Below are 11,839 nucleotides of genomic sequence, written 5' to 3'. Positions count from 1 at the left end.
ACGTTTGACCGGAAGTTCACCAGGGAGCTTTCCGTCTACTTCCGTGTGTCATTTCCGGTTTCTTTCAGTTTAAAAAAAAGAGTGAGGTACCCTAAAGAAAATAATGCTAAAAAAAAATTGGTCTATCGAGTGCAGAAGAGTATTGGGGCCTTTAAAGAAAAATAAAATGTAGAGGTTAAAAAATAAATCCTGATGCACTTTGAAAGAAAAGTGGAAAATCAATGTTAAGATTTTTCTTTTCCGCGATAAAAAAAAATAGTCAATAATCAATTCTGTGTTGTAAACTGGTGGCATACAATAGTGCAAGATTTGGTATCGATCTGAGACCAAGTACATACAGGGCCAGTATTACCGATAATGATCCGATACCAATACTGATCTGATACCGATGCTGAACCCATACCAATACTTTTTAATATTCCAGGTTATCAAACTGCAAAATCTTGATGAATTCTAATGACCTTTAAGTGTTTTATGCCTTTTTCTTTGATTTATTCATTTGTTAAAAATCTAGAACAGAATTTGGGAAAAGTTTATTGGTACACAGAAAATCCTTTCTCTTAAGTTAAAAAAAAATTGTTCCGACAGTAACAAAACAATTTTCTCCCGTACATTGCAATGTCTGGACTTTTTTCTTGAATAAACAAAGTGTACTGTTGTGTCAAACTGTTGGCGTGCTGTTGTTGAGCTCCCTCCCACCTCTGCTGCATGTGTGCTGCTCAGCAGGTCTCTTCAAAAGTGTGACTTCACCAAGTATGTCATTATTTTTTTATTGGAAAAAAAATAGTCGTTTCTTTTTAAACAAGTTACATTCACAACAATAATATAGTTACACAGTATATACATCACACTGAAACACAAACATCTGTATCTGCTTCAGTTACAATAGAAATAAGTGGTAAACAAAAGCAGATCGAAATATATCTTCCCAATTTTTCAGGTATACAGTATATTATATTTTCATCTACAATTATGTTCATGTGGGGTTTCCTGAGTTTAATCAGTCCTCCGAGTTCTTCTTTCTTCACATCCTCAACGTAGGACAATCCATTCTTTTCTTTTTTTTTTTTTTTTTTTAGCAAATATGGATAATAGCACATTCTCACAGATGTTAAATAAAGTTTCTTTCCGTTTGTTTTTTGTTTTTTTATTCTGCGGGTTAACAGTTCAGTTCTTTTCTCCCTTAATCGCTTGTTTCATCCAAATCAAACTTGTAGCTCCTTTGTCAGTTGCTGATTTATCACATTTGGCTTTCATGATAAAAAATATTGTATTTTTCCCGGCTCATTCTCTTTACACGGGACAGATAGGCAGAGATATGCTGGAGTCACTTCCAGGAGAGAGAAGGGACAAATCACTGCACGTGAACCCTGGTGTGATTTTTCAGATCTGACCGCTGATAAAATCGCTTTCCACAGATGAGGCAAGAAAACGGTTTCACACCTGTGTGCTTCTGTGTGTGTCTTTTCAGCATAGTACTGCTTATAAAGCCTTCCCCACAGACGTCACAAGAGAAAGGCTTCTCGCCTGTGTGGACTCGTCGATGAACTGTCACGGCTGACCTCCGATTGAATTTTTTCCCACAAAAGTCACAAGGGTACGGCTTGTCGCCTGTGTGAACCCTCTTATGATCGATCAGCATTGACGACTGGTTGAATCCTTTACCACACATGCTGCACGAGAATGGTTTCACTCCAGTGTGGATTCTCTGGTGTCGGATAAAATCTGAGCGATGATTAAAGATTTTCCCACAAATTTCACATTCAGAGGATTTTTTGGGAGGGTGAATACTTGAGGGAAACTGGTATTCTCTGTTATCGTGGCTCTCTGACGAAACACTGTTAAAAAGGAGCTGGTTTTCATTGTTTGGGTCGAGGACCTCAGACCTCTCAGTTATTATGTTGCCCATAGACGTTTCTTCCGTTGTGCTACAATGTGAATTGCTTTGATTCAGGCATCGAGTTTGATCTTCATCCAAGATGTCTTCTTCACAAGTAGCAGTCGGCAGACTGATGTCAGTTTCCTGCTTCAGTACGAGAGGCTCTTCATCCCGACTGGTGCAGAGATCCTGGTGCTCCACTTTGATGGGAGCAGGCTCTTGGTCCTCCAGGTGCAGGCTTGATCTGTTTAAGGGCTGGTGCTGAGTGAGAGACTCCTCCTGCTCCTGCTCCCGTTTGTAAACATCTTGCTGTGGGAAGTCTGGTGGTAAAGAACACATTAGACGTAGATTACTAAGAAATGTATATAAAAGAGGGTGAGCTGTGACAGCTCAGCCAGAAATAACATCACTTTGCTCCACCTCCTACAACACAGCTGTTCAAGAAGCTTCCTGACACAAACATCACAGCCGTTTCTACTGTAGTTCAAACATTAAGTCAATCAGTAAATCAATAATAGTATACAGGTGTTATGTGTGAGTTTCTTTTGGTCTCCAACAGATAGTTTAATGAATCAGAGATGTTTCCTCACCGTGTTTCTCAGGTTTGGAGACTGTGTCCAGCTGTCTGCGCTGGAGGCGGAGCTGCTCTTCGTACTCCAACACGGTTTTCTCAAACACCTGGAATATTTCCTCCGCAACGGCGCTCAGTCTGTCACAGATGAAGTCTCGGAAACAGGGAACTGAAGACATAGTTGATTCACGAAACGTTTAGAATCAACAAAAAGACAGTAATGCCTGAACGGGTTTCTTCTTCTACGTCTGACTGGAGTCTCTGGACACGCGCTATCATGACACTGCTGCCCCCTGCTGGATGTCAAGAAAGAGACGATCCCAAAATGGAGAAATTCACTTGTTATAGCAGCAAAAACAGCAGAAACAGAAAGGGTCATAATCTACTCTATACAAAATATATACTATAAAACATAGCAATAATATGCAAGAAATATGTGATTGAGCTTTGTACAAATGTGTGCAAAGATATTTACATCAGCAAGTGTGGAGGGAAAGGCACTGGAGGTATTTCACAGTTATTTTTGCAGAAAAATGCATTTACAAAAATATTGCACATGGTACAGTTTGGTGTGGGAAAATATGCAGATTATTATACTGTTAATTGAGGCTTTGCATGAAGTATTAGCAAATAGTGTACATTATAAACCTGCTTTACTTTAAGTTCTCTGGTTTCCTCCGACAGTCCAAAAACATGCATGTGAGGTTAATCGGTGACCCTGAATTGTCCATAGTTGTGAACTTGAGTGTGTGTGGTTGTTTGTCTCTCTTTGATTCTCTGTGATGGACTGGTGACATGACTGGTGGCAGGTTGTACCCTGCCCCGGCACGTCATGGTTTGTAGTTTTTACATGCGAGTATGTGTGGTTGTGTGTCCCTTGGTATACCTTGGGTATCCCTGTGATGGACTGACAATCTCGAGTCAGATGGAATTGGCTCCAGACCCCTGCAATCCTGAGTTGGAGAAAGTGAAGTGAATGGATGGACATATAAACTTATTTGCATTGATTATCCATGATGATTTAGGATGTAAAAAAGAAATAAATATATATATATATCATGCTCACTGGGAGGCTCAGTCTTCTACAACTCATTTCCAACACACAGTCATCCATTGATTCTCTTATTTGAGACAGAATAACCATACCAAAGACCTTTTATGTTCTCAGGAAAGAACTTTATTAAGCAGAAGCAAATATGAAATACAAGAAATAACATAGCAAAGATTTTATTTAATTAAAAAAAAATTACTTTATATCATTTCAATGTCAGTGACCATGATCTTACAACTTCACTTTTACATACAAGATAAAAATGTTTGAAAACGTACTGCTGGTTGAACTAACGACGGACAAAAATACCAAATCAATAAGGTACAACCATTGTTGTTGGGTATGCTCAGCAAAATCCTGACCTCATCTGCTCTGGTTTATCATGAGGGGAAAAAAACATGGTTACAACATAAAACACTAAGCAAGGTGCTACAAGTACACTTCTCATACACGGAAACAGTTTCAAAGAGTGTTGTCACAGAACGACGAATCACTGTGTGGGAATTTTTTAATTTGATGCCTAAAGAAATGTCTCTTTGCCGGTGAGGTATAAGAACTGTGTCTCCCCCATGTGCTTTTGTCTGTGCTTTTTCAGCACTGAACTGCTAATGAAGCCTTTTCCACAGGATTCACAGGAGAAAGGCTTCTCACCTGTGTGGATTCGACGATGAACTATCACGGTGGACTTTCGATTGAATTTCTTCCCACACACCTCACAGGAAAATGGCTTCTCACCTGTGTGGGTTCTACGATGACCCACCAGGCATTCCTTCCGACTGAATTTTTTCCCACACATGTCACAAGAAAATGGTTTCTCACCCGTGTGTGTTCGGTGATGAACAATCAGGTCTTCCCTTCGACTGAATTTTTTCCCACATATGTTACAAGAAAACGGCCTCTCACCTGTGTGGATTCTCTGGTGTCGGCTAAAATGCTTGTTACCCTTAAAGATTTTTCCACAGGTCTCACATTTATAGAATTTTGGGGGGGGTTGGGTACTTGAGGGAGTGTCTGGCTCTCCAAAATGGTCTTCTGTTATATTGTGGGTCTCAGATGAATAACAGCTATTAGAGTATAGCTGGTGGTCAGTGTTTGGATCTGGGACCTCGGAGCTTGTAATCATTATGTTGTCCAGAGGCGTTTTCTCTGATTTACTGTGAGATTCATCAGGAGTCAGGCAGAAGGTTGGGTCTTCACGCTGTACATTGTTGTCACAAATAGCAGTCTGCATAATGACATCAGTCTCTTGTTTCGGTAAGAGAGGCTCTTCATCCCAACTGGTATAGAGATCGTCGTGTTCCTCTTTGACGTGGGAAGGCTCTGGTTCCTCTTGGTCCAGACTGGAGTTGCTCAAGAGCTGAAGGCCAATGCAAATCTGGTCGTGCTCTTGTTTATAGACATGATGCTGGGAAAGTTCTGGAGGTATACAACATATGAGATATAGATTACCATATGGGGTAGTTCTGCTTGTGAATGCATGTCGTTTTCCATGTACATCATAGGTGTGAATTTGAGACAGAAAATTTGCTTCTCCCTTTCTACACATAATTACTGTTTCTGTGTATGTGTGGTACATAATGCATGTACTGTAATATCTAATTGTGTATACATGTAAATATGATTAAAACTGTTTTGATTTATATGTCAGAAATATAAATGATCATCATAAACTAAAATTTCAGTTCAGTCTCCGTTTGTCCAGCTTTGTTTTAATCATTACATTTTCACATTTAATCGCAGTTAAACTTTAAAATGTCCATGTTTCCTAGCTCAGATGACCAAGACATGTTTTCTCACCGTGTAAGTGTGTCTGAGGTTTGGAAATCGTGTCCAGCTGTCGCTGGCGGCGGCGGAGCTCCTCTTCGTACTCTAACACGGTTTTCTCAAACACCCGGAATATTTCGTCTGCAGCAGCGGTCAGTCTGTCACAGATGAAGTCTCTGAAACAGGGAATTGAGGACATGGTTGATTCAATAACCAGCTGATTCTCACAATTGAAAGAAAACGCAGAAACAAAGTAAGCGGAACTGGAAAAGAAATCGCCGTCGGAGCTTCATGGGTGACACACAAACCGGAAGTAAACAAACAAACTTCCAGTGGCCTCATATTAGTACGGGAGAAGGTAAAGGCCATTAAAATATTGCATTAAAAGTGATAATGACATTAAAGTCAGTCATTTTGTGTAAACAACAATCTTTAATACTGGTGCAATTAAAAGGTCAAGTTGAACTCATCCTCCACAGTGTATCTATGAGCATTAAACTGGGTTGTACATAAAACCCTAAAGTAACGGTGAAAAGATCATCTTCAGGGAACAGAAACATGTTTGTGAAGATAGCCGATTATGGAAATATTTATGGATTAAAATGCATAGTTCCACATAAGACCCCAAATTTAAAAAAAAATTTTTTAAAGGCCAATCAAGGCATACTTTTTTAATTTTCTTGGTGAAATTCCATTTTCTGCATTCACCCATCCAATTCTAGGATCACATGAAGAGACTCTGGGGAGCTGGTGGGAGTCAAGGGTCTTGCTCAGTGACAGAGTGCTGAGCTGTCCTCTCCAGGAATTAAATCTGTGAACCAATACTCGATTTGCTTCTCTAGCCTATTGGGCACCACTAGAAATCCAAAAGATTTCATCACACATACACCTACACACATGCAATGTTGGCATGAATTAGTTTTTAACTTGCGTTTGGAAACTGAAAGGAGACCAGAGTAACCAGATGATTTCCTCCAAGCAGGTTTTCTCTGAGTGTGTCTGCAGATCCTCTGGTTCTCTTTTACTGCCCAACTGCCAAGTCGCAATGACAATGAGGTCAGAATAACAGTAATTCGAAATGTACTTTTTTTGTTTAGGTGACCCTAATCCTCTTACCTATACTAGTGCTGCAAGTGTCCTCGAGGAATCTTTTCTTTATTTGATTGACAAAATATAAATGACACATTAAAATTGTTTTGCATTTTGTGTTAGGCAATAGACAAGCATTACAAAATACAAGATAATGCAGGATACTGTATATAGAATAACTAACAGATAAGGTAATAGAAGCCTTCAAGAAGCTAATTTTCACTAATTATTTAGCCATTCATCCTAGTATCCGAGACAGAAAAACTGTATCAAAGATCTTTCACCATTTCAAGAAAAAACTTTATTAAAGAGTTCTCCAAATTTGAGTCGAAACATCCAACGACCTGTGCATGAAAACACTTTGAAGTACCAAAGTTTGAATGGTAAGTATCAAGTGAAAGCATATCTGAAACAATAACAAAACCTCCATCAAAAAAGGCACAAAAAAGGTTGATTTGCAAATGTTCCAAAGCCAGTGATCAAGTTCTTTATGTTTTACATGCAAGTTCACAATATTTAAAAACATATTGTTGTTTGACTGAATGAGAGACAGAAAAAGTAAATCAACAAGGTAATACAAGCATTGTTGGCTATATTCAGCAAAATCCTGACCTCATTTGCTCTGGTTTCTTATGAGGAGAAAAGAAACATTAGTTGCTAAACAAAACATCATGAAGCAAGACACTACAAGTACACTTTTTAATACACTGCAACAGTTTCCATGCACGTTGTCATACAAGGATAATTCAGTGTACGAATCCTAGTGTGAATTTTCAAAATTGATACTTAAGAAAATGTGTCTTCACCGGTGAGGCCTGAAAACTGTCCCTCATCCATGTGCTTCTGTATGTGCTTCTTCAGCACTGAACTGCTAATGAAGCCTTTCCCACAGGTGTCACAGGAGAAAGGCTTCTCACCTGTGTGGATTCGACGATGTTCCATCATGGCTGACCTCCGGCTGAATTGTTTCCCGCACATGTCACAAGAGAACGGCTTCTCACCTGTGTGTGTTCTGTGATGAACCATCAGGGCTTCCTTTCGAATGAAGTTTTTCCCACAAATGACACAAGAAAAAGGCTTCTCACCTGTGTGGGTTCTATGATGAACTAAGAGGGCAGACTTTCGATTGAATTTTTTCCCACACACGTCGCAAGAAAACGGTTTCTCACCAGTGTGGACTGCCATGTGATCTTTCAGTATTGATGACTGATTGAATTCTTTACCACACATGCTGCACGAATATGGCTTCACTCCAGTGTGGATCCTCTGGTGTCGGCTAAAATGCCTTTTACAATTGAAGACTTTTCCACAGGTTTCGCAATCATAGGATTTTTTGGAGAGTGGAGTAATTGGAAAAGTTTCTGAATCTATCCCTGCTTTGCCACGAGATTCATCAGGATCTAGGCAAAAGTTTGGATCTTCACCTTGCGCACTTTCGTTGTGGAGAACAGTCTGCATAACCATATCAGTCTCTTGTTTCGGCACGAGAGGCTCCTCATCCCAACTGGCGTAGGGATCGTCGTGTTCCTCTTTGACGTGGGATGACTCTGGGTCCTCACGGTCCAGGCTGGAGTTGCTCAACGACTTAAGGTCAATGTGAACTTGTGCGCGTGCCTGTATATTGGCAGGTTGCTGGGGAGGTTCTATAGGTGAAGAACATATGACAGAGATTACCAATTAAAATAACAGTCAAAACCAAGGAGTGTTTGACAGTTAAACTATAGTTTCTCTAACTTTGAACAGATGATTCACAACTGTCGGAGTTCACACAAAATACCTACTGTGAAATAAAAGTCCCACATTTGTTTGGGAGTGCTCACTGTGCATGCATTTTGTGGGGAACGGGGAGCATTTAGGAATTTGTACGAGGGACCAGTGCTGTTCTCTGTTGAAAGTTTATTCTGTGTGTGTGAGGGTTTCCTCCCACAGTCCAAAAACAAACATGCAAGGTCAATAAGTAACGGTAAAAAGGCAATAGGTGTGACTGTGATGTAGGGTGCATCCTACTCTTGCCCATAGTGAACTGGGATCTGTTTCTGGGACCCTGCACAAGGTGGATGAATGGATAGTTTCCCTATGACCTTGTCTTATTCCAAGTAGCTCGTCTTCATCAGGAAGGGTGTTTCTGTACTTCACCGTCACCGGCTTGACATCGTCATCACAAGGAGGGTGGTTCTCTGGAATTTGTGCGTGATCACGTGATCGGGAAGTAACTTTAGATTCTGCCATTGCATTTTAAGTGTCGCCAGAGAGCATTCTTTCTGTGATGGAGGCCCCCTTTCACCTCCCCCAACATCCCCCTGAACTGAAACTGGACCTTGTAATATCTTGTCTCACCACACAACTTCACAAATGCTTAAATACAGACATAAAGAATATGCATGCACATCACGTGTAACAGCAATAGCAAAAAACAAGCGTGTGTCTAAAAAAATAAATAAGCCGTGTTTATATATTTTTATGAACCTGATGTTTACCCACCGTGCAATCGTGGCTGAGGTTTGGAAACGTTGTCAAGCAGCCTGCGCTGGCGGCCGAGCTGCTCTTCGTACTCCAACACGGTTTTCTCAAACACCCGGAATATTTCATCTGCAGCGGCGGTCAGTCTGTCGCAGATGAAGTCTCGGAAACAGGGAATTGAAGACATGGTTGATCCAATAGTCGACGATCGAAAACACGCCGTGAGCAGCTCGACTCGTTGTCAAACGTGAAACACAGCGAGGAAACAAAGTCGGCGGAACTGAAGAACTCTTTTCCGGTGCCGGAGCTCCATGTGTGACACACACAGCGGAAGTAAACAACGCGAGGTAGTCCAGTGGCCTCAACAGTCTTTGGACAAAGTAACGATGTCTTCCACCCGCTGTTTCGGGGAGTTTTTGAGTGAGAGGCTGAGCGCTGCCGCAGAGGAGATATTCAAAGTGTTTGAGAAAACTGTTTTGGAGTACGAGGAAAAGATCAGCCGCCAGCGGCGGAGCCTGCTGGACAACTCCTGGAAACCTGAAGCTTGGCTCCCCGTGAAAGGAGGTCCTTTGTCACTAAAAATTACCAATGGAGAATATCATCTACTTATGTTTCCTGCGAGTGATTAATTTATTTTGATTGTAAACGTTAAAGCTTCTATCTACCCCTGGACAGGTCATCAGTCCGTCAGGGCAAGTTACAAAGAAAGTCAATATGGGCTTGCTGAATCTCAAATACCAGCAACAATCGACCTCACATTAATATATCTTTTTTTTCCCATTTCGAGCACAACAAAGCGTTACCACAAGCAAAACAGTCAATACTCGTTTTATATATGGCAGATAAACTATTTACTACTAAATGTAGGATCCCTCTGTTAGTTACTTAGGCTCAATCTGGTTTGAAGAAGTACAACAGTGACCTCAGCTTTAAGTGGTGAAAGTATCTACAAAACAATGCTATAGTCAGTCAAGAAATATTAGCACTGTTTTCTGCCTGAGGTTATATGAAATGTGCGTCTATTTCTAGGTAAGCTGTGTGAATACTGTTTTAGCGTGAAGAGTGGAATAACTATTGTTGTTATTTTTTAAGCCCTGCAATCCAGTGAATAACAAATTTCCTGTGCTCCATTTTCCTTCAGAGCGGCCACTGCAACATGTATGCAAGAAGGAGCTCCCTATTGAGCAGCAGCTCTGTAACCAGGAGAGGAGCCCTCCTGTGGATCCAGAAGACTCGGCACCTTCTCAGATCAAAGAGGAACAGGACGACCTCGACAGGAGTCAGGATAGAAGCGCAGTCGCTCAGAAGCAGGAAGCTGATGGCAATATCCTGAGTCGTACTTTTGATGAAAGTGACCAGAGTGACGATCGAACAAGATTCCTCAATGCTGATGAGGGCCAGAGTCCAAGAGATGAAGAATTTGTAGACAACATATTAATGAAAGGCGTAGCCTTACCACAACTAAACCCTGACCACCAGTTCCTCTCTAGCAACTCTGATTCAGAGAGTCAAGATCTCGTAGGAGGCCAGTATGGACACAAGCTATCAGTTGGACATGTTCAGAGAAAAGTACAGAAGACATGGCACAAAGACAAAAGTCACACTAACAATGTGTTTGACACCACAAAGATGTTCAATACTCAGACAGGTCAAGAGTCTTTACAGTGTCAAACCTGTGGCAAGGTTTGTAACTACAAATCAGAATTGATCATACATATGAGAGTCCACACAGGTGAGAGGCCGTACTCTTGTAATACTTGTGGTAATAAGTTTATGAACACATCCATTTTAAAACGCCACATGAGAACCCACACAGGTGAGAGGCCTTTTCTTTGCAACCTCTGTGGAAAGCGGTTTTGCGAGATGTCGGGGTTGAAGAGCCACACACGAATTCACACTGGGGAAAGGCCGTATTCCTGCGAAATCTGTGGAAAAGACTACAGATATCGTGGCGACTTGTCTGTCCATATGAGAACACATACGGGAGGCAAATAGTCTAAAATTGCAAATGTGTCTGCCATCATTTGTGTTCTTTGCGTTGAGTGTTTCATGGGCAAAGCACATGAGAACAGTGTGGGGATCAATAAAGTCTGACCTGAACTCAAAAAATGCTGAGCTTGGTGATTTGTTTTTTTCTTTTGTACAGATCTCATTTTGTTGTTTGTATAAGATCCGAGAAAAAAAAGTCTTCAATATTTTAAGTGTTTCCCGAGACGGTGAACTGTCTTTGCATATGCTCACATACACAAGATACTATTAAAACATTGGCTTCAAGTAACTTGCACAACTAGCAGGAAAATGACACCAAAAGTATGTGACAAAGCAATGTTTTCCTCTCATTGAGTAACAAGATTCACTTGAGATTTCCCCCCCAAAAAAGAATCCATGTATAAAATCATGTTTATTCGTTCACATTGACACAAATACTGCACAGTCTCTCAAGTGTACCAAAACATGAGTTCCAAAAATGATTTTAGATCAAACGTCTAATTTAAAGTGTAATGATGGTACTCTGATCATAAACAATGTTTCTGTGAAAAACTATTTCAAGTGGCAATATGTGATATGAGCTATTTCTGTGTGTAAATCATTTCGAAGTAAATAAAGCTTGTAAATAAGCAAACTGGACTTTTATGTGCCTTCGATTGTATATGTGAGAAATAAAAAGGAGAAGCCTATGGAAAATCTTAGTTTTATTTGATGATGAGCAGTTTAAAGTCTTTACTAAGTCCTAACAAACTTACACTGCATCCGATTTTAATGTTTCAGAAAATAGTTCATTTTGGCTTAAATGTGATTAGTATGCATGTAACTACTTCCTCAGTAATTGATTTGGTTGCTTCCGAGCCCCTGGACAGTTCTCAATGTGACATGATAGAAACGTGGTCAACCTTGTTAGTGTCTAGCAAAAAAGGTTTGAATTTGAATCAGAACCTTTGCAAATATACTTTGCATGCTTTTCCTGTGCATTTGTAATGACAAAGTTGAATCTAATCTAATCTAATGCCTCAGTTTTCTCTGAATA

The 11,839-nt window shown here is 40.4% G+C and overlaps 3 protein-coding genes across 3 annotated transcripts; 1 reads left to right on the top strand and 2 right to left on the bottom strand.

The window, feature by feature from the left end:
* Nucleotides 1–3,733: 3,733 nt before the first annotated feature.
* LOC308132188 (uncharacterized protein) lies at nucleotides 3,734–5,479 on the bottom strand. The gene is made up of 2 exons (XM_080499187.1): nucleotides 5,299–5,479; nucleotides 3,734–4,917 (listed from the first exon to the last, which is right to left on the bottom strand). The coding sequence occupies exons 1-2, from the start codon at nucleotides 5,462–5,464 to the stop codon at nucleotides 4,022–4,024; spliced, it is 1,062 nt and encodes a 353-aa protein (XP_080355313.1). The 5' UTR covers nucleotides 5,465–5,479; the 3' UTR covers nucleotides 3,734–4,021.
* Nucleotides 5,480–6,730: 1,251 nt separating this feature from the next.
* On the bottom strand, nucleotides 6,731–9,048 carry LOC308132189 (uncharacterized protein). The gene is made up of 2 exons (XM_080499188.1): nucleotides 8,836–9,048; nucleotides 6,731–7,997 (listed from the first exon to the last, which is right to left on the bottom strand). The coding sequence occupies exons 1-2, from the start codon at nucleotides 8,999–9,001 to the stop codon at nucleotides 7,141–7,143; spliced, it is 1,023 nt and encodes a 340-aa protein (XP_080355314.1). The 5' UTR covers nucleotides 9,002–9,048; the 3' UTR covers nucleotides 6,731–7,140.
* A 152-nt stretch (nucleotides 9,049–9,200) lies between these two features.
* LOC308132778 (uncharacterized protein) lies at nucleotides 9,201–10,885 on the top strand (the record flags this gene model as incomplete). Its single annotated transcript, XM_080499961.1, has 2 exons — nucleotides 9,201–9,378; nucleotides 9,956–10,885. 2 exons carry the CDS (start codon nucleotides 9,201–9,203, stop codon nucleotides 10,807–10,809), a joined length of 1,032 nt encoding a protein of 343 aa, XP_080356087.1. The 3' UTR covers nucleotides 10,810–10,885.
* Between the last annotated feature and the right edge of the window lie 954 nt (nucleotides 10,886–11,839).

Source organism: Blennius ocellaris (genome assembly GCF_963422515.1).
Source record: "Blennius ocellaris genome assembly, chromosome: 7".
In the NCBI taxonomy this organism is placed as follows: domain Eukaryota; kingdom Metazoa; phylum Chordata; class Actinopteri; order Blenniiformes; family Blenniidae; genus Blennius; species Blennius ocellaris.
The sequence above is the reverse complement of the archived record's forward strand: the minus strand, read 5'-3'. Positions and strand labels throughout refer to the sequence as shown.

What these genes read in the sequence shown, in the direction of transcription:
- LOC308132189 (XM_080499188.1), bottom strand. Translation starts at nt 9,001, where the DNA reads ATGTCTTCAATTCCCTGTTTCCGAGACTTCATCTGCGACAGACTGACC. An exon ending in ACCTCAGCCACGATTGCACG is followed by an intron (nt 7,998 to 8,835) that starts GTGGGTAAACAT and finishes CTTCACCTATAG; the next exon opens with AACCTCCCCAGCAACCTGCC.
- LOC308132188 (XM_080499187.1), bottom strand. Translation starts at nt 5,464, where the DNA reads ATGTCCTCAATTCCCTGTTTCAGAGACTTCATCTGTGACAGACTGACC. An exon ending in ACCTCAGACACACTTACACG is followed by an intron (nt 4,918 to 5,298) that starts GTGAGAAAACAT and finishes GTATACCTCCAG; the next exon opens with AACTTTCCCAGCATCATGTC.